At 47.5% G+C, this 27,652-nt stretch overlaps 1 protein-coding gene across 3 annotated transcripts in view; it reads left to right on the top strand.

Moving 5' to 3' along the window:
• The window catches only part of TRIO (trio Rho guanine nucleotide exchange factor), a 353,227-nt gene that overhangs the window by 273,952 nt on the left and 51,623 nt on the right, over nucleotides 1-27,652 (top strand). For all 3 annotated transcript variants that reach the window (XM_043601001.1, XM_043601003.1, XM_043601009.1), the window contains exon 34: nucleotides 958-1,201. In XM_043601001.1, coding sequence (XP_043456936.1) covers nucleotides 958-1,201 — 244 coding nt within the window. The remainder of the gene's footprint in view (nucleotides 1-957; nucleotides 1,202-27,652) is intronic.

Here is a 27,652-nt window from a genome sequence, read left to right as displayed (position 1 = left end):
ATATATATATATATATATATATATATATGCGCATGCTGTCCCCGGGGCATGAACAGTGTAAGGAGCAGACAAATGGGACACAGGCCACAGGCAAATAGTGATCACGGCACTGTATCTTTCTGGAGTTCGTGAATGTGCTTCAAAGGGCCTAAGAATTAGTTGAGTTCTAATTTACAGAAAATGGGAGTGAGCTTAGTGGGAGGGGAGAGGTACGGAAAGGAGCCTCAGACCAGAAAGCACATAGCATAGGGAAGTAAGCCAGCGTCCACAGAGCATACAGAATGGCATGCTAAAACACGGCATGGGAAGAGGGCTTGGAAAGGACCCGGCGGGAGTGCCCGCCAAGAGGTATCCTGGGGGGTGGGGGGGTGGAGAGGAGCTCTTGGAGGGACTGGAAGAGGGAATAAGGCATGCACTGCCCATATGTAGGGATCTCATGGCCCCTTCGGTCTCCCTGCTGCGCGGCTGCTCCCTTTTTCAACCAAGTGGTGCCAGAGAGCCTCACACTAATAGCCTGGCTCAAACACCAAGTGGGAACTGACACTTCAAGTAAAACTATCATGTTGTCACCGTATGATGCAGTGATCCCCCAAGCAGCCTTCAGTTTTTACTAGTTTGCCCTATGTTTAAAAAGGATTATATAGCACATTTTGAGCAGGGAGATAATGATGTCTCAGACACAAAAAGATAGGGACGCTCATATGGAAAATTGTATCGGATTCTAACAGTGAAACCCTCAAAAATCATAGCCATACAGTAAAACACGGAAAAGCAAATAACTGCCCCCGTAATTCCAGAGGGAAGCGAAGGGGCAGTGCAACCGGAGAGCCCCCACTCAGGTGGTGGCCAGTCACTGCCCCATCCCCCGGCTCTTGCTGGGCCAGCTCAGCCTCGCCCGCAGGGGCTGCGGTGGCGGGAGCTCACTGACGTGTCCCTCTCCCCCCCCCCCCCCCCCAGCTCTCTGGCGGCTGCGAGCTGACGGTGGTCATCCACGACTTCACCGCCTGCAACAGCACGGAGCTGACCATCCGCCGTGGCCAGACCGTGGAAGTGTTGGAGCGGCCCCACGACAAGCCTGACTGGTGTCTGGTGCGGACCACTGACCGGTCCCCTGCCGCGGAAGGCCTGGTCCCCTGCGGCTCTCTGTGCATCGCCCACTCTAGAAGCAGCATGGAGATGGAGGGCATCTTCAACCACAAAGGTAGGGATCGTGAGGCACGGCTGGCTCGTGCCCAGCTTCTGCCCCTGCTTCTTTGCAGCCTGGTGAGGGGTATGGTCTCTCCTCGTCACTCGTGCTTCCCTCCATTATCACTGTGTCTCTGGGCTTTTCTAATCCATCAAGAACTGGAGTGGACGTGAGGATTTCACCTGTTACTCAGACCAAAATGGTATCAGTTTGGAGAGAGAGAGAGGGGGCTCTTCTTCTGGGGCCAGTGTCGTTCATAAATTGAGAACACGGAAGGTGCGGTTCCTCTCCAGGTGATGAAAGCAGGTAGGGAAGGTGGGACCATATTCAGCGTCTCCTTAATCAGGTTTTCACAATGTGCTTTCTTTGTTTTGTTACCGTGAAATCCCAGAAAAGCAAGCATGCAGGCCCTGAGTGTAGCCAGGCCTCCTTTCTACCTTGTGAAGTATCTCTGAACATCCCAGACTGCCCAGGCTCGCCATGCAGAGGGGGAATGGAGCTGGGCTGCGAGGGAGAGGGTGTGCGGGTGGGCAGGGCCGTGGCTGTGCTGTGACTGTGGCAGGAGGGCTTTTGAAAGATGCAATTTTCCCCTGAAATGACAGGGCATTTGAACCAAGCAGCGTTTGGCATTCCTTGGTGATTCCTCTATTTAAAGGTAACCATGGCAAGACTGTTTCTCCATGTGTGTCTGGATGGGTCAGTAATGGGCTCCTAGTGACAGTATGCGAGCATCTTTGTCCCAAATGTCCAGGTTTGGAGCTACTGAGCACTTCAGGTGTGGCCAGTCTGAACTGAGCTGTCCTGCAGGTACAAAATACATGCTCGATTTCAAGACCTCATATGAAAAAAAAAAAAAAAGTGTAATTACTTTATAGTCATTATAGGTTGAAATGGTAATATATTTTATAGAGTGAGTTAAATAAAGTTTTATTATGGTTAATTTAATTTCCTATTTCCTTTTACTTTTTAAAATCGTAGCTACTAAAAATTTTTATACGTTGCGTGTGCAGCTTGCGCTATGTTTCTTTTGGACAGTGCTGGTTTCATCTCAGTGAAAAGCTCACTTGAGACTTCAAGCCCTTTTGAGAAACACTGGTTATTTATAGCTTCTAGAAAAGTGTAGAATGTGTAGAGTTCATCTGCTTTGAACCATATTACGTCAGTCTTCATTTCTCTGAAGTACTGGCAAATGGCAGATTCTTGCAGATCTGGGGATATGCAATTTGTTTTCTCTTCCTGAGAGAACAACCCTGTACTCTGCCATATTCTAGTTCTTTTTCTATTAATTTTGGAATATTCTGGTCACTCCCTCCATTTGTTATCTGTGCCCGCTTTGCATTTTTCATGACATGTCTTGAGGACCATCTTCTGGCTGCAGAGGTACATTTCACTCATTGCGTTGAGCTCAATGAGACTGCACAGGACACAGCTACTGATTGATTAGCTCACCTTGTTAATTGTAGGCACAACCGTGTTCCAGATCCCTCAGGGCCTAACAGTGACCTGATTGTCACCCCAGTAAGAAACTAGAAGAATTGAGCTATCATTCCTTCAGGGATCCAAACAGAAGGAGAATTTTCAGATTTTGGCCAAAGGCCAAGGTGTCCGCTCTCGTTCCTGGCAAAGCTGCCCATGAGTTTAGACCAGCGCTGGACTCCCCCTCGTGTGGCACTCGAGTGCCAGTGGCGGGGGGGGGGGGTGTCTGTGCTGGGTTAGCCCGTTGCCACGGGGTTTCCAAAGTTACATCATATATTTAAGTCCCTGAGTTTGACTTGAAAATAAAGTACAACTTTTCCCCTTGAGTTGATTATACAGAGGAGCCCTGGTGAACTCCAGCTACAAATAAAACTCGTTCTGAAAGATTTCTTTTTATATGTGCCTTTCCTGTGGTGTGTTCTTTGCTTCCCAGTGTTCACAATTGCAGGCTAGCCAAGAAGAAAGAACTGTGTATTTATCGCACTTGACTTTGTCCTGAAGAGTTGTTAACAGAGGTTGGGTTCTTGCTGATTTTTAGAATCAAGTACCAGTTTGTTGGCTGGGGCTTTTGTCTCCCCTATTCTGTGACACTCTAGCCCCTGAGAAGTTCCTCCTTGCCCCTCAGAAACCCTGTCACACTCTTTGTTGAACAAGAAGATGTTGCTTCATTCAGTAAAACCCGTTGTGAACTAACAGCTCGTCCAGTAGATGGGAGCTCAGAAACCTTACCCATTTTTAACATTTTTCCTGCATTTGTATTTTTCCTGTATCGCAAGGACACTCTTAAGATTGCTCACTTGCTATGTTAGGACTGGGGCAACGGGCAATAGATTAGATTCAGGGAAGGTAAATCTTCCTCTGGGCTCTGTGACAGGCCTCTGCCAGAGCATCCTGTCCCTGTTCAAGTCCAGGAAATCTGGCCATAGTGACCGGGGTCTCCACCTGGGAGAAGGGGCCTTCCTCAAATAGATGAGGATCTGGGAACGAAGTCCAAATAAAAGACACAGAGACTTGCGGGACAAGAAGCCCCTGCCACCTGGGGAAACGGGAGATCTTGATTTGCTTCCGCTCAGCCCACAACCCTTCTTGCTCTTACGTGGGAAGGTGGGTGTGCCACGGTGATCGCTTGCACGTTGGGGTGTGCTCGGCCCTTCGCCCTTTTGCACACATACGTCTGCTACCCGACATCTACTGTTGGGCCCCGGGCTGGGCTTGAAGAATGCTGCAGTGAGGACTTACGTGTGGCCCCTGCTCTCTGAGAACTCGCTGCTTGTCACTGGCGTGTCTCCTCCTGACAAGAAAGCAGGTTGTCTCGCCTTCCACGTTCTTCCAGACTCCTGAAAGTTAGGGAGCTGTCGTCAAGTGTCTGTCTCTAGTCGCCAGATAGTTTCTTAAGCGCCTTCCATCATTCACTGCTCTGACCTTCCAGGCAGGAGGCACATTTACTAATTTCTGATTCCAAAATTATCTCAGCTTTACTGCTTCAGTAATTTATCTAATAACTCCCTAGTCCAAACAACTTAGATTTCCGAACATTTCAGATGTAAAAGTCATGCCTGTTAAGGTCAAATGTCTGTTTATTTGGTTGCGAATGATACTTTAAATGCTGCAGTGTGAATGTGAGTATAGACACCTCATCCAAGGAGGGCCCAGGACTCACTGTGAGCACTGCGTGTGCTCACTCAGCGGTTTTCAAGCACCGCGAGGACCGGAAGTGCTTTTATTTTCTGTAAACTTGAGCAATGTAGGGAGATATCAGAAATGTAACTTATCTTGGGGGCGCCTGGGTGGCTCAGTCAGTTGAGTGTCCGACTTCGGCTCAGGTCGTGATCTCATGATTCATGAGTTTGAGCCCCACATTGAGCTCACTGCTGTCAGCGCAGAGCCTGCTTCGGATCCTCTGTCTCCCTCTCTCTGCCCCTCCCCCACTTGCGCTCTCTCAAAAATAAATATAAAATATGTATGTGTATACACGCGCACACACACACATACACACACACACACACACACACACATAACTTAAGTGAACAAGAAACGTAATTGCTCAGTTTGTTTTCCAAGGAGATAGTTTCGCATCTGAAACAGGGTGCGAGCATTCCAGGGTGAACGTTCTTCGGTTGAGAAATGCTTTCCGTTTTGTGGGGGAGTCCCACACAGGCAGGTTGCTGCCAGAGCGCACTTGGTAGACCGGTGGCACTGGTGACCGAGTGTCAATCCTGTTTTGCTCCGGTGGCCCAGTCTGCCTTCTTCACAGCGTCGGTGACACTGGCTCAGCAGATACCCCACACGCTGAGGCAGAATAAGGACTCAGCAACGCCTCGTGCTCATCCAGTCTGGTTTGTGTTGGCGGTTTACACCGTCACTGTTCCATCAGAACCTCTGGGCTCAGGGCCTGGACGCGGACACCGCCCCCAGCGAGTCTGATGTGGCGCCCGGCCTGGCGGGCACCAGCCTCCCACGCTGCCCAGGGTAACGCGTATGGATTTACTGCCGAAATAGGTGCCGTGTAATCATCTTTAATCTCTTCATAAATCCAAGGGATTTTCTTTCCTTCTGCCCAAACTTGTAAAACTTGTCACTTTTCTGCATTCGTTTACTTAGTCTTGATCACAGAGAGTAAACAGGAATATCAGAAATGTTCGTTTTTTCTGATGAGGCCAGTTGAAAACATCCCCGTTTTTATGCTGCTCTAGATGGAGTGGTTCGGCTTTTCTGTTTCTTCACAACCCAAACGATCGTGCTTGAGAGTTTCGCTGTAGGTTCAGGGGGTAACCCAGCTGTCACCCAGCCATGCGGGGGGCACGTGACAGGTGCCAGAACCCAGAGCTGGTGGTGACGCACATTATTTTTCTACGTGGTACAATACACGTAACGTAAAAGTTACCGTCGTAACCCTTTTGAAGTGTTCGCTTCAGGGGCATTGAGTTCATTCCCATTGCCGTGTCCCGTTACCACACCCCGTCCACGGCTCTCTCCATCCTCCCATTCCCCGGCCCCGGCCCCGGGCCGCCCGGTTCTGCTTCCTGTGTCTATGTCTACTGTCTATGACAGTATTTCTCCTTTTGTCACTGGCTTATTTCACCCTCAAGTTCACCCCTATTGTTGTGTATGTCAGAATGCCCCTCTGCTCTGAGGCTGAAGAGTGTTGCATTGTGTGTGGAGACCACGTCTGTTTCTCCCCCTACCCGCTGGTGGACCCTGGGGCTACTTCCAGCTTCCAGTCATCGTGAGTGATGCCGGTGACCAGGAGCATTCAGATCTCTCAAGTCCTTGCTTTCAGTGCTTTGGGGAGTGTACCCAGAAGTGGAGCTACGGAGTCCTGTGATAATGTTTCAAGTTTCCTGAGCTTGCCACCACACGTGGTTACCTTGACCTGAGTCATGCGTTTCAGGCACACCGTCCCTTCCTCAGTGCCACCACTGACGCTGGCCCGCAGGCCTCCCGGTGCCAGTGCTCACGCCTGTCTTACTGCAGCGAAACGCAGACCCCCTCATGCTGCACTCCTCAAGTTTCTTCAGTGACTTGCTGTCGCTCCCAGCCTCCTGCTGTGTCCTACAGAGCCTTGCGCCTCGCACACATGTGTGCGCGTGCACACACACACACCCCCCACGTGTGCACCTGCCCTCTCTCCCCCTAGTGTGGTATGTCAGGTAACAGGAGGGGTTTGTCTTAATCCCTCGCCCCTTCCTGACATTCTCTGCCTCTTCTTACCAAGTAAATGAAAAATCTTAAAGGAAAAAAATAAATTTATCCAGTGAGTCTGTGGAGGTGAGGGGAGAACAGAATAAATCTTGATGCAGTTAACAAGTGTTACAGCACAAAGGCTAACCTGAGAAGGTCCCGAGGAGATGAACTTGGACCCAAGACCCATGAGGAAACACGTAGAAAATCAATGAAAATGCTTTAAAACAGATTTCAGTACGAGCATTGGGCACAGACATGGTGCCAGACTTACAAATGTGATTGAGGAGGTACAGACAACATAGGTTGTGAACAACAAGACTGATGAGGGAGGCAGAGAACCTCTTCTTGGCACTGAGAGTGGGTGAGAACGGAGAGAAGGGGCCGGATCGTGGGGCACCCAGGGGAGCTTTGCGCTGAGGCCCGGAAAGGGGGCGGGTTCTGCTGGGCTGCTGTCTCAGCAGGGGTCTGCATGGGGGATGAGCATCCAGTTCCGTTCTGTTTTATGTCCTTTACGTTAAAGATTCACACTTTGCATGGATATGTTTCCTGTGACCATGGGGCCATTCCTCAAAGTCGAGAGACATGGGCATGCCTGGAGGTCAGAGCTCCATGTCTGATTCTCGGGGAACCCCTGACCACAACCGCTATATGTAAAATTAATACGTGTTTCCCTTGAGGCCCGAAATGCAGTGCACGTGAGCCCCCTGTCCCCCCTCCGGGGCCATCCCCTCCCCTGGGCCCTGTCTTCAGCCTCCCCGCCTCAGCATCTGGGCCCTGTGAGCTGTTGGCTTTGTCTGTCTGTGGCCGCCCCATCACCACCACCCCCTCCCCGGCTTTGGGAGGAGGCCAAGTCTCTTCCATCGTCTCAGCTCTCATGTCCCTTGGTCCCCTTTTATGGAAATGAGACCAGGTGACAGGACCTTCCTAGAGGTTTGCAGGTAGTGGAAGGGAAGGACTCGGAAAGCTACCAGGCGTGTTCTCTCCCAGGGACTCCCCGCCCTCTCCCACCCGCATTCCCAGCCTGTGCCTGTCGGCTGGCCCTGAGCTCCGAGGGTATGTGGAGGCTGTTTCCCTCCTCAGAATACAAGCAGATACTAAGATTCCTCACCCCTGTCCAAACTGCTTTCCAGGCTCCCAGCACTCCATCAGCCTAGTACGGGGCAGCTGACAGACGGACATCGTGTCCTGTGCTCACAGGAGCCATGGCCTCGTCCTGTGCTCTCCCTCCCCGCCCTCAACCCCGCCCCGACCACCGCCCAGAGAAACGGCAGCTCTGTGAGACTGAGATGCTTCTCTAGAAATCTCTGTGACCAAGAACAGAGCTCCCCTGCCTGAGGAGGGAGGCCTCTGGCATCTCCCCCAGGATACTCGGGATGAGTCGGTTTAATTGTGTTCAACTCACACGTGAGTTTCCCAAATCGTGAAACACTCGGCCCCAAAGGGGAATCAGCCTCCTACCTCTTATAACTGCTTAGTGACTTTTAAATGACCTCGTAAGTTTTCAAAAAACAGAGGACCTCGAAAAGGCATTAGTGCTGTTAAAAAATGTGGTTGACTCTATTGTGGTTTTGGTGTGTTTAGACATCTACTTAATGCCAGATTGCCACTGTTAATCAGAAAACACACCCCAGGCATATGCATTTCAAACCTGTATCTGCCCACATACTCTTTAAAAAAATATATAATGGAAGGCATATATACTTTTTCAAAAAAATTAGCTTGGAAAAGAGCAGATTTTAGTCAGTCAGAACAGCTGCTAATGTAAATCCCTGTGGGAAGAGGAACCACACCAAGAACAAAGAGTGGTCCCTCTTCTGAGCCCCCTGCAGCCACAACGGGGTGATCCATCCAAGACCTGTGATTAAGGACCGTGTTCTGTGCAGCATGTAATTATGGAGCCTCACAAGTGGGCCATTACTCTCTGAATGCTTCATGTTGGAGGTATTTTCATGTTCCAACTTTACATTAAAGTGTTTATTAAAACAGGAAAAAACCATGAGCAGGTATTGACAGTGTCCGTATTAAGATGATCACAAAATTATATACATAGCACAGTCATAAACAATGAGAAAACCGTCTTCCCACACTTGCTTTAAATGGCCACGGCACAGTGTTTAGGGAAAGAAACCTAATCAGGGGAGAAGGGATCACCAGGGACCATCGGAGGCCGCTCTCCTCAGCATGATGCACAGGCTGGGGGGTGTGGCTGCAGGTACGAGGCAGCCATCTGCTTCCCGCTTCTCTCTGGACCGCAGTTTTCCAGCTGCCTCCTCTCTGACATTTGTACATTTCAAACATTGCAATTTATTAGACAAACTGGGATTTCTCTTTTAAATGTATTCACTCTCATTAGGGTCTGCAGGAGCTGGGGGAAATTACAGAGATGATGTGTTTGGTAAGAAATTGTGTAAGAGTACAGTGTGCTGGTTTTCATTAGTGTTTTGAACGCGAATAGATGCTGTCCACAGTGGGAAACAACAGTATTTCGGTCAGACTAACTTTGCGCTTGTCTCCACGATTTATTTAGTAGCTCCTGGCTCTGAGAACACCTGATAAAATAGCACCTAGGAAGTGTGTGCCAGCCAAACCCAAGTGTATTTTGGCTTTTGCCTCTCTGTTCCTTCTGTTCAGAGAAGCATGAGATGACTTTGTAATTATGTTCCCAGCACTAACTTTCCCATGAATGGTGAGAATTTTGGTAGATTTGACCGTAAATCCTTAAAGTCGAGCTGCCCCTGCAAGGAGAAGGGAAAATACCTTCAGGAATTCCAGCTGATTCTGGGGAAGTGGGCCCTGACAGGTTCGGAAGCACAAGTGCGTGAGGAGAGCTCTGGTGCCTGTTCCCAGGAAAATGAACGTGGCTGTACAACTTGCATGCAATTCCAGCAACCCCACGTTCAGAACTTCCATTCTAAACAATAGAAGAAAAAGCCAGATCTTAAACCTTACTTGTAGACGTTTTGCATTTCGCACCAAAAATTAAATCGTGAAAAGGTGTAAACTGAGAAGTCTTACTCCCAGTCCCGTCGGCTGTGTAGGGAGTAAGGATGACCATTTTTTTTTAATTTTTTTTCAACGTTTATTTATTTTTGGGGGGACAGAGAGAGACAGAGCATGAACGGGGGAGGGGCAGAGAGAGAGGGAGACACAGAATCAGAAACAGGCTCCAGGCTCCGAGCCGTCAGCCCAGAGCCTGACGCGGGGCTCGAACTCCTGGACCGCGAGATCGTGACCTGGCTGAAGTCGGACGCTTAACCGACTGCGCCACCCAGGCGCCCCAATAAGGATGACCATTTTATTCATTTCTTCCTCCTCCTTCTGGTATTTTGTGTAGCAAGTATAAACATTCACATATTCTTGCCTCCGTTTTCTTATGGGAAAGGTAGCATATTTTGGCCTTTTTCAGTCGGTCATGGCTTCTTTTAGAAACGGCATAACCTCGTTCCTTCTGACGGGTGTGTTGGACCTGGTGCGTCCCTCGGGGGTGCACGTGGGCCATGCCATGCGGTTGGCAGTCCCCTGCTGTCACAGGCACACTAGCGGAGCATCACCCCACTCCCTGCACAGGTTTACTGTGAGGTGGAATTCTCAAAGTCCAGTGCACGGGTTGAAGGGTAAATGCACTCATGGAAGCAGACTTTTGAAGAAGAATCACCTGAATCATAAATTAACTACATCAGAAAAATAGCTACATCATAGAGGTGCTGTATAACGACATTTTGTTTTACATATTTTTTAATGTCAGTAGGAGTCATGAAAATGTGATCTGTACCAAACCCCTTGAGTTCTCTCATTTCATTTTACCCACTTAAGGGGGTGGGGGGGGGACCTTTGAATAAGGTCTCTCTTTAAAGTCATTCATATAAATTAAATCACAAGTTTCTGTGTGACTCGAGCGAGATGAGATTTTGATGGCCATATTCCACAGGACTCCATGCATACTATGGGATATTACTATAAGTAATATTTCACCAGTATCTGCTTTTATTCCACATTGAGTCGAAAGGGTGCCAATTAGGAGTTTGCCACTAAGTTTTAAGTGGTGGTAGAAGCTTCCAGAGAATCAACAGCTGTTTGTAGTGCCTCTGTTTTGCCTCCCATTTGTGCAGAGCCACTCAGGAGTTCAGATCACACCGTCACCTCTGAGAAACACATTCCTGAAATGGCGCTGTCTCTGGGTTTTATAAGGGGCTTTAAAGTCTCCGTATGTTCTCTGCACTTTCTGAAGGATTCAGTTTATCATTAACCTTTCACAATGAATTTTGAAAAATACTGTTTTTAAATACCTCCCCAACCTAAAATTTGCTTCCTTCTTTATTGACACTACAGGAGGGTTTTGGAGGGGACAGAACTGGGCTGTGCAGGGCTGGAGGTCAGTCAGTTAAGGAGGCTGACCTTTCAGCTGTCGCCCCCACAGCCAGCTCTGTCTGGAAGAAGGACCCTTCCTGGTGTTCTGTGTGGACCAGAGCAGGGCAACCCTGGAATCTTCCAAGTTGCTTTAGTGTCTGAGCCGTTGAGAGCATTTTAGTGTAGTCTGACCAGCAGGGACAGGATTGCTTTGGACAGCTTGGTAATTCCATAAGGCTGACAATTCCAGGGGGTCATCATTTTCCCACAACTTTTCTAGTCACGCTCAGGACAGGAGGGGACCCAACGTATTTATTATTTGAGAGACCCTTTCAAAGATTTAAGAGGGCTTTAAACAGGCTCATTTGCCTTGGCTGATTTGCAAGGCAGCTCTGGAATTCTGTATTATTTTTAATGGTAATGTAGCCCTGTGCGTCCCCTTTTCCCCTTTTCCTTTCCCACCCCTTTTCCTGAGTCTGTAGAGCTTTGAATCTACCAGAAGGAAGGAATACTGATGTGCTGTTCTTAGAGATTAGTTTCCTCCTGTCTCAGGAATAATCAGACGATTCCAGCCCTGGGTTATGGAGCAGATTGTTACCAGACAAGGGAGGAGGGGTGTATTAGTCAGCTCTGGTTACCAAAATACCACAGACTGCATGGCTTCAACAACAGCAATTTATTTTTTCATAGTTCTGGAAGCTGGAATTGCAAGGGGACAGCACCAGCAGGGTCGGTTTCCTTAAGGCCTCCCTCACTGGCTTGCAGACGGCCATCTTCTTGCCGTGTCCTCACATGGTCCTCCTGTGTGCGCGTCCCTGGTGCCTCTGTGTGTGTTTAAAGTTCCTGTTCTTATAAGGACTCCAGTCAGATTAGGACCCACCCTAACAGCTTCATTTTAACCCAGTCACCTCTTTAAAGGCCCAGTCTCCACCTGTGGTTACATTCCTAGGAACTGTGGGTTAGGACTTCAACATACAGATTTGGGGGCGGGAGGGCCAGTCAGCCCATAGCAAAGGGTACTGTTGGAGCCCTGTAGCGGAGGGGATGTGTTGAGGGCTTGCGATGTGCCAGGCACTGTGCTGCTCTTCTCTACATTTAGTCCTCAAGATGTACCCCAGTGCCCCCATTGTCATCCCATTTGATGACGAGAAAGTGGAGGCATAGAGGAATTAACTTGGCCACAAGTTCTTGACCACTGTGCATCCTGCTCTCCACACAAGCCGGAAGGAGCCTTTGGTCCAGGGAAGAAGGTGTAGCTTCTAGAGACAAACTCAGGTGCCCGAGACCAGCCATCGTTGGCGGAAGAGCGGATTCCAGAAGCTGGTCTCCAAAGTCCGCTGTCCCCAAGACCGTGCCTTCCTGGAGCCATAGGTACATTCCTGAGAGCCCACTCCACCCCCGCCCCCCACCCGGCAATCCCTTTGTCTGAGAAGGTTCCGTTTTGACTTCCTCATTTAAATGATGATAATTCCAGTTGCCTTCCATCACCCAAAGAGGTCCTCTTCCTGGGAACCCACCCTTCTTTTCTTTCCTTTGAGACACTTCTCTCATCTTCCCCCTCCCCTAGTGGAGCACCGGGCTGTATCCACAGTGAGCGTCTTGTGATAAATGAATGGAACCACCGTTCGCAAAAGGAAGAATTTTCTCCCCACCAGCCCCCCGAAAACAATCAAAACCTGCCACTTGGTTTTTCTTGCAAACTCTGGGGAAGTAGGCTTCCTGTCGGGTCTTCCCATTCTCCCTCCCTCGGTGGTTTTGTGGTCTGTACCCCACTCGAGTTTAGCAGAACTGGGACATCAGAGCATGTATTGGCCACAAGGGGTTGGTGACATTGCTCTAATTTTTTGAGCACTGTTGTTTCTGTTGTTTTTTAGGGAACACGTTTGTGAGGTTTCCCATCTCATGTTGCCATTCTGCAAATAACCCACAGTGCTGATGCAAACAGAGAATGTCACACAGTGAGTTAAAGTGAAACGTAAAAAAGGAGTACTTGAATGTGTGTTTTGTTACAGTAAGAGAAAAACTCACATCGTTTGTGAAAAGATAGTAAGGAAAGCAATGAAAAGGAGCCTATCGAATTTTTGGCACCCAGAGGTAGCGTTTGAATGCCTCAATAAAGGTGCTTTTGTGGATTGGCAACTGTGCTCGAAAGCAGCAGGAAATAATGTGCTGAATGGAGCCCTAAGAAGCAGGACTTAGTCATCCCACCCGCTCCCTCCAGAGCGGGCGGTGTTATCTGTGGGCTAAGAAACTGGACAAAACACCCTCTAAACAGGAGTATCTTTGTGCGTGGAACCTGAGAAGCCCGACCCGGGTGCTGCAGCTGTTTGGAGGCCAGCACCGCGGACATGCTGCGCAGAGGGGAGACGCTGGGGACGGGGAGCGGGCCGGAATCGCTGTCCTAGGAAGCGTGGGCTCCAAGATCCCCGTGTCCGTGACTGTGGGACCCGTGTGGCTCCTGTAATTGGGGTTCGGAGCCAGCTTGAAGAGAGGCTACCAAAAACTCAGCAGGGTTATGAAGGGTGTTCAAGTCTCAGGAAGACACTAGTAATTTTGAGAGGAAATTATAGATACTATTCCTCAGAGTTAGGTCATTAGGGTTTCAATATCAAAATGTAGTCGATAATGCGCTGCATATTCCATCTTTTGCCTTTAAGGTTTTGGGGGACCTTTTCATGTATTTTAGCTGCCTAATTATTAATGTATGTTTCCTCTTCGGAATAGAAAGACTTTAGACCCTGTGGCTCATCTGAATTCTAGTTTTACAAAAGCTTCTCTTCTAAATTTTTTTTTAATGTTTATTTTTGAGAGAGAGAGAGAGAGAGACAAGAGTATGAGCAGGGGAGGGGCAGAGAGAGAGGGAGACACAGAGTCTGAGGCAGGCTCCAGACTCTGAGCGGCCAGCACACAGCCTGACGTGGGTCTCGAACTCATGAACCGCAAGATCATGACCTGAGCCAGAGTCGGTCACTTAACTGACTGAGCCACTGAGGTGCCCCAGAAATAGCTTTCTTTTTACGTATGTTTTTAGTTCTGATTTTAAAAGCACCATTTGTGGGGGCGCCTGGGTGGCTCAGTCGGTTAAGCGTCCGACTTCGGCTCAGGTCACGATCTCACGGTCCCTGAGTTCAAGCCCCGCGTTGGGCTCTGTCCTGACAGCTCAGAGCCTGGAGCCTGCTTCGGATTCTGTGTCTCCCTTTCTCTCTGACACTCCGCCGTTCATGCTCTGTCTCTCTCTGTCTCAAAAATAAATAAACATTTTTTTAAAAAGGCACCATTTTTGGGGTGCCTGGGTGACTCAGTAGGCTAAGCATCCGACTCTTGATTCCCACTGTGGTCAGGATCTCACTGTTTGTGAGATCAAGCCCCTCGTCAGACTCTGCACTGACAGCATGGAGCCTGCTTGGGATTTTCTCTCCCCCCCGCCCCTGCCCTCTGTCTCTCAAAAATAAATAAACTTAAAAAAAAATGAAAATAAAAGCACCGTTAGTATATGACCTCCCCCCCCCCTTTTTTTTTGTTTGTTTCTTAAGACCTCCTTTTGCAAAAATGACCTTCATATTTTTTTGGATAGATTAATAATAGGCCCTTGAACATTGAAGTTCTAATTTTAAATATTTGAGGAATGGTCATCGCAGGAGACAGTTACATTAAAACTGATTTTTGGGGAGTGTTTTGACCAAAACAGTTTCTTTCAAACCAACTTAAATCATGAGAATGAAATTATTGAAGTTTTGCCCTACAAATATGCCAGCAGATAGTGATTTTATACTCCTACAGTATATTTCTTCAGTAAACCATAGATACCTGTTTTCACAGGCCATGGATTTGTCTAATATGTTTCTTTTCCCACAGAAATTCTCCTCCGAATCTGCCTATTTTGCTCTAGTAACTTGTCCCACACTCTCAATTTCTTTAGCTTTTTGTATTTATGCAACCAGAACGCTGAATTTGTTTTTTAAAACGTTTTATTTTGAAGTCATTTTAGACTTCCAGAAAAGCTGCAGAAATAGCACAAGGAATCCCTGCACCCCCTTTGCCTAGTGCACCCCACCCCCCTTGGCACACGGCACATGACCCTGGTTCGGTGACCAGGAGCCTTGATGCAGTTGTTAATTGGCCACAGCTCTTGTTTCCGGTTTTGCCTTAAGGTCTTTTTGCCTGCCTCAGGGTCCAATCCAAGACACGTCGAATTTGAATTTCGTTTCCAATCTGTGCTAGTTCCTCTGCCTTTTTTTTTTTTTTTAATCTTTCGTGACCTTGACGCCTTTGAAGTCTTACCAGTTCTTTGTTTTGTAAGCGGTCCCTCAGATTGGGTTTGTTGATCAGATGTCTTCTCATGACTGAATGTGGTGCATGCACTTGTGGCAAGAATACCACAAAAATGACACTGTGCATCTCTGTGCGTTACCCGGGGGCTTGGGAGGATCCTGACGTGTGTCCCTGCTGGTGGTGGTGACCTTGGTCGCCTGGTTAGAGTGGTGACTGCAGTATTGCTTCGCTGTAAAGTTACTGTTCTTCTCTTTGTAAATAGTACCTTGTGGGAGTTATTTTGAAACTATGCAAATACTGTTTCTCATCCTGCCTTTACCCACTCGTTTTAGCATTCGTCAGTGGTTCTCACCCAGAACCATCGTTATTGTGCTGCTTGCCTACTGGTGATTCCCCGTCTCCCTCATATCTTCTAAATTTATTAATTAGAATTCTGAAAGGAAGGGCTGTCCCTCTGCCTCATTTGCTTATTTATTCAGTTAATTGCATCAGTGTGGAGTCATGGGCATTTATTTCATTCCATGAGTCATAATCCAATATTGTCCTTATTTATTTGTTACTCAGATTGTTCGAGCTTCGGCCATTAGGAGCTCCTTCAAGTGGGCTTTTGTGTACTCTGGACACGCCCCATCGTTTTTTGCTTGCTTCCTTGCTTTCTGACACTACGAGGTTTTCCGGCTCCTGTTGTGTTTTCCTTGCTGCAACCCTAGATCAACCGTTTCTCCGAGAAGTCCTGGTTCTTTTTCTCGGAGAACGCTATGAAGCACTAAGGTCTTCTCAGTGGACATGTATGTGTACCTACCCAGATGCACACATGTGTCTACGCTCATATACTCTCTGTCTCTCCATGTAAGCACGCATAGAAAGAAACGGGACTTGATGTCATACTGAGACCTCCAACTCCTGTTCGGCAACACAGGGCTCATTCTAGTCCTTCACCTCTCCTTACCTGAAACCTTCCTTTCTGATAGTGAGACACCTGCATCTCATCATTCAGAATATACGATGGGCACCTGGGTGACTCAGTTGGTTAAGTGTCCGACTTAGGCCCATGATCTTGCAGTTCGTCGGTTTGAGCCCTGCGTCGGGCTCTGTGCTGACAGCTTGGAGCCTGGACCCTGCTTCGGATTCTGTGTCTCCCTCGCTCTCTGCCCCTCCCCCGCTCACACTCTATCTCTCACAAACAATAAGTAAACATTTAAAAAATTTGTTTAATACATATATACTTTGAATCCTACGAGAAAAGGCTGTGATTTTCCTCCTTGGAAAGTGAATATTTTCTTTACCTAAAATGACTTGACTTTAGAAGATTGAACTCCACCTGTTCTCACTGCTGACCCACACCTCTGTAAGACAAAAACGTACAAGTCTTTTGTCTTTGGCTTTACAGTTTGGAATCAAAATACTGTTTTTCAAAGTTACTTAGGTAAGCGCTTTCCTTTAGTGTGGTTACGTTTTCCTTTGTAATATGGCTAGATCCTTTGTGACTGTGTTTACCTTACATTTTGAGGACACATTTGCAAGCACCCCAGACCTAGTTGATCTTAATGATTTGTTCTGGGGGGATTTGAAACATAACCGTGGCTCCAAGAGTCAGCGCTCAACCTTCTGACACACAGGTCTCTCCTGCTTGCTTTCCCTGCACCCCTGGCCTTGGATCCTCATAGACCAACCTCGGGTAACATTTTGGAAGGTGCTGTCTTCGGCAGTGGAACTTCTCTTTTGTGACACTTTTAATTCTGTGTTTACCTATCAAAGAAATATCCATAACCTATCAAAAATACCAAATGCCTAAAATGTTTGTCTTTAACCCACCACGTTTAGTCAGTTTACATGCCTTCCTTGTTCGCAAAGGGCGTCTCCGTCTGTTCGAGACTGAGCTCCCCATCTGTTTCTTTCCCCACGTGATAGAATCCTCACACAGCAGGCAGGCTCCTCCTGTGCCCAGAGCTTTGACCCCATCCCGCACATTCTCCGACTTCTCGGTCGCTTCCGATTTCCCGGCCGGTTGCGGCCCAACCTCCCTTCTTTCCCAGCTGCTCCAACAAAGTGAGGTCCCCAGCCTCTGTCCTCCCCGCCGTCCCTTCCCCACACGTGGCCGCCGTGCCCACCAAGTGTTTCTGCCCGCAGGCTGCCGGGGCCACCCTGGGTCCTTCTCACGTGAACTTGGTTCAGACTCGTACCACAAATCCCGGTCACACCACCAAGGCAGGAATCGGCCTTGGAGTTCAAAACCTACTTCCAGGAAGCTTTTGCCCCACGGTCGGGGTTCTCTCCCCACTTTGCCTCGGCACTCTTCACTGATGTCGGCATTTCAGTTGGTTCCATGCCTGTGGATCCAGAGAGTTAGATCATCACTCCTTCCGGGTGGGGGTCAGGCAGCACCTTCACGTCATATAATTTATCTTTACGTACTTTATAAAGTGCCACGTTACTAGTAAACACTACGATAACCTCACACTTTCACACATGGAAGGGGGGATGGAAGCCTGCCTGCCTTTATTCCCCGTTTCCCTCTGTGTTACATCTCTCTCACACATGTGAACTTGACATTTTGAAGAAGGCAATTCCTGGGGAAATTTCACACATGTCTCAGCCAAAATTGTAGTATTCATTTTTAAGCATCATCCCCTTCCTCTTACTAGAGAACATAATATTACCCATAATCATTTTCCCTGACAGCTTTTTTTTTTCTTTTTTCTTTTTTCTTCTTTTTTCTTTTTTCTTTTTTCTTTTTCTTTTCTTTTTACTTTTTTAAATTAATAGCCCTTGCTTGGCAGTCTATATTTTTGGAAAGGGACAAAGTAAAATATTTAATAAAGGTTGTAGTAAATGAAACCTTAGAATCTCAATTAACTTGATTTCCTTTAGGACATAATTTTTACTGCCTTTTTTTTTCTTCTGCCAATAAGAGAGAAGATTATTTATTCAGTAATAAAGTTTACTTGCATAAAAAGTGCTCTGTGCAGATTTCCGCCTCTTGCTTGGTCCTGGCCTGAGTACGCCATCTGGATCTATCACAGGACCGTTTATAGGGAAAACCAAACTTAGGCTTTGCTTTTGGTCTTTTAAGAAGAACAGGAGGCAAATCCTACTTCGTGGCAGTTTGTTTTAGGGAGGTGTTACAAGTACTCCAGACAGCTTTCTTCGGGTGCGATGGGTTTATGCTTTTTTTGTAGTTGTGAATTGTATTAAACTGAGAAAGAAACTAGAAGTCTATGCTGTTTTCACATTTTATACTTTGAGAATTTTTTGAATTCACTTCACAACTAGTGTGGGTGGTGGCAGAGAGAGAATACAAGTTGAACTTCCAACTGGGGAACTAAAAAGACAACATTTTTTCTTAGCAAAGCATTAAAACAACACAGAATCATCTGTACTGTTAGGTTAGATAAAACAGAGATAGGAGAATTACTAATAACTCAGGAGGGTAGTGCCTGGTTTTAAGTGTCAGCTTCAACAAATAACACCCCTTCAGAAAATGTTTAAGTAACAGAGAGCCACATTACAGTTTTAGAGTGTATGAAAGAATATTCCAGGTGACTGCCTCAGAGCAGGAGATGGGTCATCACAGTTGGGAGAGCACCGTGCTGGCCTCTCAGATGAATGAGGAACAGGAGCGCGAGTACTCTCACACAGGAGTCGGACAGTCAGACTTCATGGTGGTTAACAACGGTGGAATATCGCCTAGGAAGCCATTGTGCTGTGGGAGACAAGGGAGAGAACCCGTGAGAACTTTCAAATAAAGAGTAAGAATTTATGTAGGCTAAAGAAAATATCCCGTTTCCGAAAAGGACAAAAATGAGCTTTTAGGATGCTTCGCTAAAAATGCCTTTACGAATCACAAGTAAAGGTATTTATTTTCACTTGTATGGCTGCTGCCTGTAAGGAAGAGGGAAGCTATGTTTCTAATAAGCGAGGAGTGGCATTTTAGCCCAGTGATGTAACCGGTTGGCTGTAGACCGAATTGCGTGTCTTTTGGTTATCAAGTCACATCAGGAGGCACTATTTATTGTATGTCTCCGAGAAGACCTCCATCCAAACCTACACAAAGCCCAAGTCAGGAAGCCTGGCGTGGGGAGGGCGTCCGTCACTTGGCATTTCAGTGAGTGAGGAAATCACAGCTCTGGCCGCTGGAGGAGAGCAGAAACATCTGGCTCACAGTGCGCCCTCAGAATTTCCTTGAGCTCCAATTAGAGTCACTGTGGTAGAATGTAATCCGCAGCGTCTGGATATTCCCACATGTGAGACCCAACTGTAAAGCGGCGCTCAGAGGCGAGGCAGAGGGAGCGGCCGGCCACGGGAGAGGAGCTGCGCCCGCTGGCCACGGCTGGGCCCCCGGGGCCGCGCGGTCCCTGCCTGCCAGCCTGCCGGCCTCACCTGCCCCCCCCAGTGCCTGCCGAGCCGTTTGCCGGCTTTGCGAGAGAGTGGGTGCCTCCGGCTGCTGGCCGGGATCGGCAGGGCGGGAGCCCTGAGCCTGCAGCCTCGAGTCCGCCCGGCACCCACCATGCCGAACGGAATGAAGCCGGTGGACGCGCTGGACTCGCTGCCCTCCGTCAGCTCGGCCTACGGCAGCGGCGGGCCCCCCGGCACCTGCAAGTACTGGATCCTCGACCTAGGTACGCACGCTTGCCGTGCACGCCCCTCCAGCCCGCTCCCCTGGCTCTGTTCTCTCGGGTGGCTGCCAGGGCGATGGCTGCACGCTTCGAGCCGGCAGTGTGTTGTGCTTTAACACCGGCCTGTGCTATCGGCTGCCCGCCTGGGAGAGGGGGGCTCTCGGAACGGGACGAGAAGCGCTTGTGTTGATTGATTGCGTGGCTGGGGGCATTCTTAATATCTGGGAACTGCTGTTGCTTATCCTTTCTTTCTTGTAAACGGCATGTAAACGGCCTAAAGGGATCTGTGCCACACACCTTCTTATGATCTGAGTTGGCCTCGGGTCTGTTTCAGGTTTAATTGCGGGGTGGGGGAGGGGTTCAGACCATTCAAGAAAACAGTAGTGTCCTGCATTCGTGTTTTGATTCTCTGGTTCCTTGTCTTAAGAACCGCAGCCATATAATAAGACAATGTAAAGTTAGGGGAAGGGACGCTCCAGCGACCACCAGTGTATTTCAAGGGAGTGTGTGTGCCAGGCTTTGGCTTTGCACACAGAACCAGAGTTAAGACCAGGAAACATGACTGCAAAGGTCATTTGAGAAGTCGATGAGCTCCATGTTGAGGAAAAGGCAACAGGATACGAAAGAATGGAGTGAGGGTGGGGAGTGAGGTCTGTGGGTCTCCGCAGAACAGCCGCCCTGCAGCGCTCCAGAGGAGGCTGGCTTCCCAGCAGCAACTTGCACCATCTGTCCAGACCGTACAGCCATTAAATGAGTTTCTCACTAGGCCGTCTCTGGCTCACAGGCAGGGATGACTTCTAGCAGGATTTTGAGCCTGGCCTGGTACTCTTGCCGTTTGCCCCCCACTCTCAAACCATCCGTTATTCACATCTGTGCTTCGGAAGCGGGCCGCAAGAGGGACCAGCCAGGGGGATCTGGTGAGACCTTCTGGGCACTTCCAGAGCTTATTATGAGCTCAAGAGAGAAGGGATGAGGTGGAGGAACCCACCAGAGAAGGAGAGGTCAGAGGAAGGAGGAGGCAGAAAATGTGCCTTTAGCAACTCAGGGGAAGTGGCTCTGTTGACATGTTTGTTCACAAAATGCGAGGAAGACAGCAAAATTATCTGGTTAGAGATAAGTGTTGGCTGCATGAATAGTGAATTTGTTGGTATAAACATTAGTTTTTTATCAATATTCTGTGTATTTTTTGTTCACAAAGCTATCAAGACATTTTTAAGTCATGAACCATAACTTTTATCATATTTATATTAATTACATTGTTTGAGAATGGCCTTCCTCTCTAGAGGTGTCTGGGTCAGACGGGTCCCTTGTGACACCGTCCACTAGGAATTCTGCACCAGGCGGATGAAAAGTAGATGATCCATGAGATCTCTTCACTGAAAATAATAACATCTGGGCAGAAAAAAAATCAAAAGTCTGATTTGAAGCCTGAGCCATTCAATAGCTCTGGGCCTTGAGAAAACTACCTTATGTCTCTGAACGTCAGGGTTTTTTTGTCTGTAAAATGGGAGTAACAGTAGAGCACTCTTCTCAGTGTATCATACACCTCCCCAAAGCTTGGGCCAAAATATTGTAATGAGCAGTTTTGCTAAGAGGTAATGGATTTTAAGAAGACAGCATTGTCTTTGTGGAGAGAATTTGAACCCTAGCGTTATTTTAGCTCTTTAGAAATTCTTCTGAAGAGACATTACTTAACTTTTAAATACTGGAGGATAGTTATGCTATCATATTTTTCATTTCCCCGAGGCGTATTTTTGTTCTGGCAGTCCTCAGACTATCATGGAAAGTCTAGGTGATGTTATCCAAGCTGTAACCACACAGCTAACACAAATTTGGAAACAAATTGACGTCCACTGGAATTTTCATGGGGAAAAAAAATCTAATCTCCACAGTAAAGGATAGATGAGAGAAAGCAAAACTGTAGTTAATAATTTTTTTTTTGAGAGACATGACTGTCCATCTCTCTCCAAACCTTCATAGCAATTCCAAGACCAGTTCCAAGTTCCTGAATGTCATGTTATATCAGAATGGTATTTTAATACATTCTGATTCTACTTACTTAATTGATTATGTGGAGATAGATGTACATCAGATTGAAAAGGAAAAATGATTTTGAGTAATATCCAAGAAATAAATCCCAAAATAACTTTAAAATGCCCAGCAAATCATAGAAAGTGATTGCAAGGCTTTTATTTAGACCCCCAAGCAATCTGGGAGTTCGTTTATTGGAGAGTACCTTGGGAAAAGGCTGTTTTCCTGCTTTCTGACATATTCACTAAAGCATTCTCCTTCAAACGTGAATTAGTCTTGCTTGGAACAGTCTTCACGAAAGCCCGTTTTATGTGCAGCCCTTGCCATTACCAATAACTGACACAGCCATGAGCCTGGAGAGCTTTACTGCTAAGCAATTGTTAGGAAAAGAACTCAGGTTTTAGGTAAGGTCAAGAACCATAAGTTATATTTTAAGAGGGTTTCAGTGGGAGAGCCCAGTTACACTGATAAGATAGTGGAACTATTGAATTTGTTCACATTCTGAAATAAGTATATCCTTTTATAGGACACATGGAATCTATTCCAGTGCTGTACATATTCTCCTAAGGAAAAGCATAATGTAGTGATCCTCCTTAACATTAAACAGATGCACACACAGAGGAGTGTGCCTTATCGTTCTCCTTGAACTCGCTTCACATCTTCTGTGTCTTTTTTGATGAGTGTGGATTCTCACCAATGCAATTAAAGGAAAACATTTCAAAGACTAAATGTAGGGAAGACGTTTCTTTGCCGAAACACGTCATATGCACCTGTTCTGACAGTGTGCATCATGTCAGAGATGCGCGTGCACAGGACATTCCGCTTCCTGTGAGTAAAGGAAAACCACCAAAGTGCTCTTAGCACAGCGTCGTGTTGTTTCAGCTATGAAGGCCTTTTCACACAAGTTACCATGCAAACTAAATTCTAGCTCAAATCTGTTTTGCTCTTTAAGTATTTTTAAATGAGTCAGAGTTTATGACAGGATATGCACGATAATACAATGGGAATAGTGTGTTGCTGTAGAAGTCAGGCCACCAGCGTTCCTGTGCTTGCTGACCCTGCCAGTGTGACCTCCACTAACTCCTTGTTAATCACACTCACCTGCAGCTTCTCACCTGTGCGTGCGCGCGCGCGCACACACACACACACACACACACACACACACACACACAGCATCTGCTTGCTGCTGCTGTGTTTGTGTTCTCCGAAAACTACATTAAAGGTAATTTTTTCTTGTAAGCAAACTGCAGTTTTTAAATAATTTTGTTTTCTCACTTTTGACTAATAAAAGATATATTTGTCACTCTGAACTTACGGTGACAGTTTTGAGAAAAATCAAAAACAGTGTGAACACACTGAATTTATGTATATTTCCAACCAAAGTACAAAGAAACTTAAAATTATCTGGCTTTATTTAGGAGGAACATGAAATTTTGAAGTATTAAAATTTTGAAGTTCATAAAATGGACTGAAAATTCCCTCAAAACCCAAAAATTTCCTCTGAGCCCTCGGACAGAACGGCCTTTCGTTGCTCTGGAATCCTTTCTTCTCTCTAGACAAGAAGCAGGCCTCTGCCCTTCGGCTCTGCTCCCTCTCTGGTATGTGCTCTTTCTAAGCATATTTCTTCAGCTACACTTCAGGATGAACACAAATTTATGGCTCTTACGCTGAAGAATTTCCTCCAGGTGCTCGAAGTTAGCCTTGTGGTGAGCAAGCAAATCCATAAACCCCGGATAGCCTGCCTGAGAGCGTGGGGGTAAACGCGCCTCGGAATGAGTCCATGGGGCTCCCCCTCACTTCCTCTCCCGTCTCTGAGGACTGGCTGGGGCTGTGGGGGGAGGAGCCACAGCCCAGATGCTCCTGGTGAGTTTCTACAGTTCTCCCAGAAAACCATGCAGGACTCCACAGTATATGGCCCCAAAATACATAGTTTCTCTGAAACTGTATGCTAACTGTAAAATCGAAGAGAAGACAATGTACAGAAGGAGCAGCAGAGGGGGAAATAGCACAGGCAACTGCAGATTATGTTTGAACACATTTTCTTCTAGTCTCTATATATGCAAACTGATGCCTATTTTACTTATACTTCTAAAACTTACTGTAAGAAATTGTCTCTCTCCCATCCATTGTCCATTTTCTCAAATGCATAGTTGAAGAAACTTTCTGTTGTTATATCTTGTTAAAATTAAGAACAGTTCACACTGTCACGGAAACACGTAGACCCGGCAGCTTGAAAAGACGAGAGTTATTCTCGTGTCCAAAGACGCAGTCCTAAGGCAAGCCTCCCTCCCCCCCCCACCCCACCACCCTCTCTCATCTCTGAAAGTGGACGGATTATTGTAAGAAGTGGCCCAGTGGCCCATGTGAATAAGGGAGTCTTTAAGAACAAGAAGGAGTGTGCTTATTGTGACGTGGAACTAAAAACTGAATGTTTTCCTTTTGTCTCTCCCCAGCTAACAAGAAAGCCAGCACATAGCGCTCCCCCAGCCGCCCTCCGCCCCTGCCCCCCACGTGGGGCATCTGCTCACTTCCTACTGTGGCTTCCCTCCCGGGCTGTGGCAGTGCCATTCTGTCACACGGGGCATTAATTAAAGCCAAGGACCGGGTTTGTGCCATTAATTGGTGCTCATAGCAAAGGCGTTCTTTTCCTTGCCTTTGTCTCCCTGCCTGCTTTTGTTCCCTCCTGGAAAGACTCCAGGCCTCCCTTCCTTCCTTCCTTCTTTCTCAATGCACTCGCTCGGCTGCCCCGAGTAACCGCACAGGAGGCCCCGGGATTCTTAGAGAGCTGCCCTGTCCCAAGGCACGTCGGAGATCGGGATCTCACCTCCAGTGTTGGACCCGTGAACAACTCCGCAAACAGTTGCCCTGACCCTCTTTCCTTTGTGTTTTTGGCCTTTTGTCATTGTTTGGGGATGTGATATCCTAGAAAGGGAGTGGGCAGTTTTCAAGAAATTACAGACTCATCATTTGAGAAATCAAATTCAGGTCCATTCAGTTCTTGTAGGGGGCAGGGGGCGATGTCATAAAATCAGACTAAAAGTTTGGGATCGCAGCCCTTAACGCTTTGTGTTCTTGGAGTGGGCTGTAACCGTGCGCACACAGGCACACCTTGGACTTTTTGCGTCCTCAGCTGCGGTTAACATTTTAATCCCGTTTTTCAATGCCTCGCCTTAACTTAGAGCCTCATGTCGCCTTTGGGAGAGGTATTCCTGAAATATAATTGTGAACGGGATTCCTAACTGGCTAGGGCTTTCTGTGTTCTTTATTTTTGAACCCAACAACCAGGGACCCTAAAATATAATGCACTAGATACTTGCTTTGTGGTTTGTGGGGGAGGGGGGACCTTCCCTTTCCTCATTCTCCACAGCTGGAACTCTTTCCAAACTAATATCCACCCCTTGAGACTGAAGCTTCAGCAAACCTGCTGCGTCGAGGACGTGGAGAGTGATGGTGTTTGGCAGGCTCGCTGCAGAGCTTTCCAAGGCCCTGGTCGTTTCGCCCTTAATGCCATGTAAAAATTAGCGTACGGTTATGCAGAATGAGTCATGTGGCTCTACGAAAACAAGTTTGCGTGGTTTATCGTGTATTTTGGCAATCTGTTCTTAGGCAATTCATACGTTTTCTAGAGTGCATGAAACAGGCTTTTGCATGTTGGCATGCTGGATGTGGTCTTAATTAAAAATAAAAAATTTGTGCATGAATGAGGAGAGATCTGTCACCACCTGAAACAAATCAATCATGTAGTTTAAACCACTGACTACAGAATGTTCTCTTAAAACCATTTTGTGTGGGAGTGTCTTTGTGTATGTCCTGCTTCATTTAGAGGCATTTTCAACTTTAAGGAAATCTACACATTGCCCCCCTAAAAAAATCTTTGATCTCTTCTTTAAGAAGATACCCTGACTTATGTCATTTTTTTCCCAACAAGTAGTAAGAAGATGTTAAACAAAAGCATAAATATTCATCGCGAAGAATACGGTTCAAATGTAAGCCTCCTACAAATAAGATGAAATGTTTTACTGCTAACACTTTGTGTTTAATATCAGGAACAGTTATGCCCACAGGTTAAACATTTCATGTTTCTTAGCAGTCTTAGAACCTCTGAAAGGCAGAATCAGACGAAGAGAATGTTATGCGAGCCTCACAGGATTGCTTATTCCCCCCAAATTAGCTTTCTGTTCCCTTAAATGATGATTATCTATTCAGGGCTATAATAAATGCTGTATTGCCCTGGGAATAGCTTCCCAAATAAAGAAATTAAGAGTCAAGAACCTGTTATTTTATCACAAAAAAAAAACTCATTTTCCCTAAGTCAGCAGAATACTAAATACTAAGGAATCTGGTAAACACACAGTATTTGTTTCTATAATAATGTTTTCCTTGTGTAAGTGACGTTAATCGTAAGTAAGTTTGTGAAAAGAACAGCCATTTGACTTTTTGGGAACACAGAGGGTCTCAGCTTCTGAAGAAGCCAAGCAGGAGGATACAGGAGCATTCGGAAGAGTTCTGTTCCTGAGCTTGGAAGCAGACGAGGGCAGCGCGCCCCAGGAGGTCATTGCTCCCCTACACGGCGGTTCCCTGGGGGGGCTGCACAGCCACACGCAGCGCCCTGCCCTGCAGAGCCTGGTCTGGGGCTCACACCTTTCGTTCCCCCGTGTAGGAGAGAGCAGTCGGACCACGCGAGGTGTCACCTCCACTGTCCAGGACTTCACGTGGGGCTGCGCGGTGGGGCTGCTCCGTGTCTGGAGAACTTTCCACGTGAGCACTGATGCTGCCCCGCCTCTCATTCCCATTTCCCAGCCGGTGTGGCTGGAGAGCCACGGAGCCCTAAGCAGGAGCGTAGGGGCCGGGCTGGAGGGTGTCTGAAAACTCTGGGAGACGTAAATGTCTGCGGTTGCAGGATTTGTGTGTGTGTTTCTGGTCTCGTTTTTATGCAGTTTTTCAAAAAATGTCTTTCTTCCCTCCAACAAGGATATCTTTAAACATCTGCTTTTGTCCTTGTGTAAAAGTCAGCCCCAATCCCCTCCCTGTCATCACTGGCAAGGTAGCTCCTTGGGGATTTCTTTTCCCTTTGTGACAGCTTAGGCTTTCTATTGCAGAAAAGCCTGCCTGTTCGTCTCCCAAAAACTACATTTCAAGGGCTAACTCATGTAAAAGGCAAAGAAAATGGCCCTGTTACCCGGAGAAAGCAGGCGTATGGGCTGGAAGCTCTCCTCAAACAAAGCTAGCGTTGGTCCCGGGCAGAGGAGGCTCACGTGAAGAAGGAAGCCCCAATGTAAGAGTGGGGTTGAGAGAAGGAGACAAGAGCTCTGACGACATGGTTGTGTTCTCTGACGGGGTGGTTTGCGGCGCGTGGGTGTCTGCATCAGGCGAGCAGTCGACCCGACTCGCGCGTGCCTGGTCTCCCCCACCTCCCTGGAAAGGGGTGTCAGATCAGCAGGGCGCCCAGCGGCCTGAGGGGTTTCGTGTCGGCCCTGCGCCTCGACCAAGGGCTGGTCCACCTCTCATCCCTACACCGCCCTCTCCCAGTGTCCCGGTCACAGGACACGACAGCTGCCAAACTCCTCTTTTCCCGAAGGCCAACAGCCTGCTGATGAACCGTCACCAGCCACAGACCTACTTGTACCCAGAGCATTCCTGACCCAGCACATGAGCCAGGGCCCATCTGTTCAGGGTGTGGATAAGTCTGTTCACTCGATCCGTGTTAAATTCCTTACATTGATCCAGACTGATCCGTCCTTCGAGTTATCCACCGTCGAAACTGACTCTCCCAGGGGCACCTGGGTGGCTCAGTCGGCTCAGTCATAATCCCAGGTTGTGGAATCAAGCCCCGTGTTGGGCTCCATGCTGAGCACGGAGTGAAGATTCTTGCTCTCTTTCCCTCTGCCCCTCCCCTACATGTGTGTGTGCTCTCTCTCAAAAAAAAAAAAAAAAAAAACTGGCTCTCCTATTATTCCATTTGTGAGGTGTTTTCAAATCTCCACTTTGGCAGTTTGTGATATCCTGTTCATCTGATTAGCCAAGCAAAGGATTATGCCAT

Source organism: Prionailurus bengalensis, chromosome A1, assembly GCF_016509475.1.
Source record: "Prionailurus bengalensis isolate Pbe53 chromosome A1, Fcat_Pben_1.1_paternal_pri, whole genome shotgun sequence".
NCBI classification, from domain to species: domain Eukaryota; kingdom Metazoa; phylum Chordata; class Mammalia; order Carnivora; family Felidae; genus Prionailurus; species Prionailurus bengalensis.
Note: the sequence above shows the minus strand (reverse complement) of the source record. Positions and strands in the feature narration are given on the sequence as shown.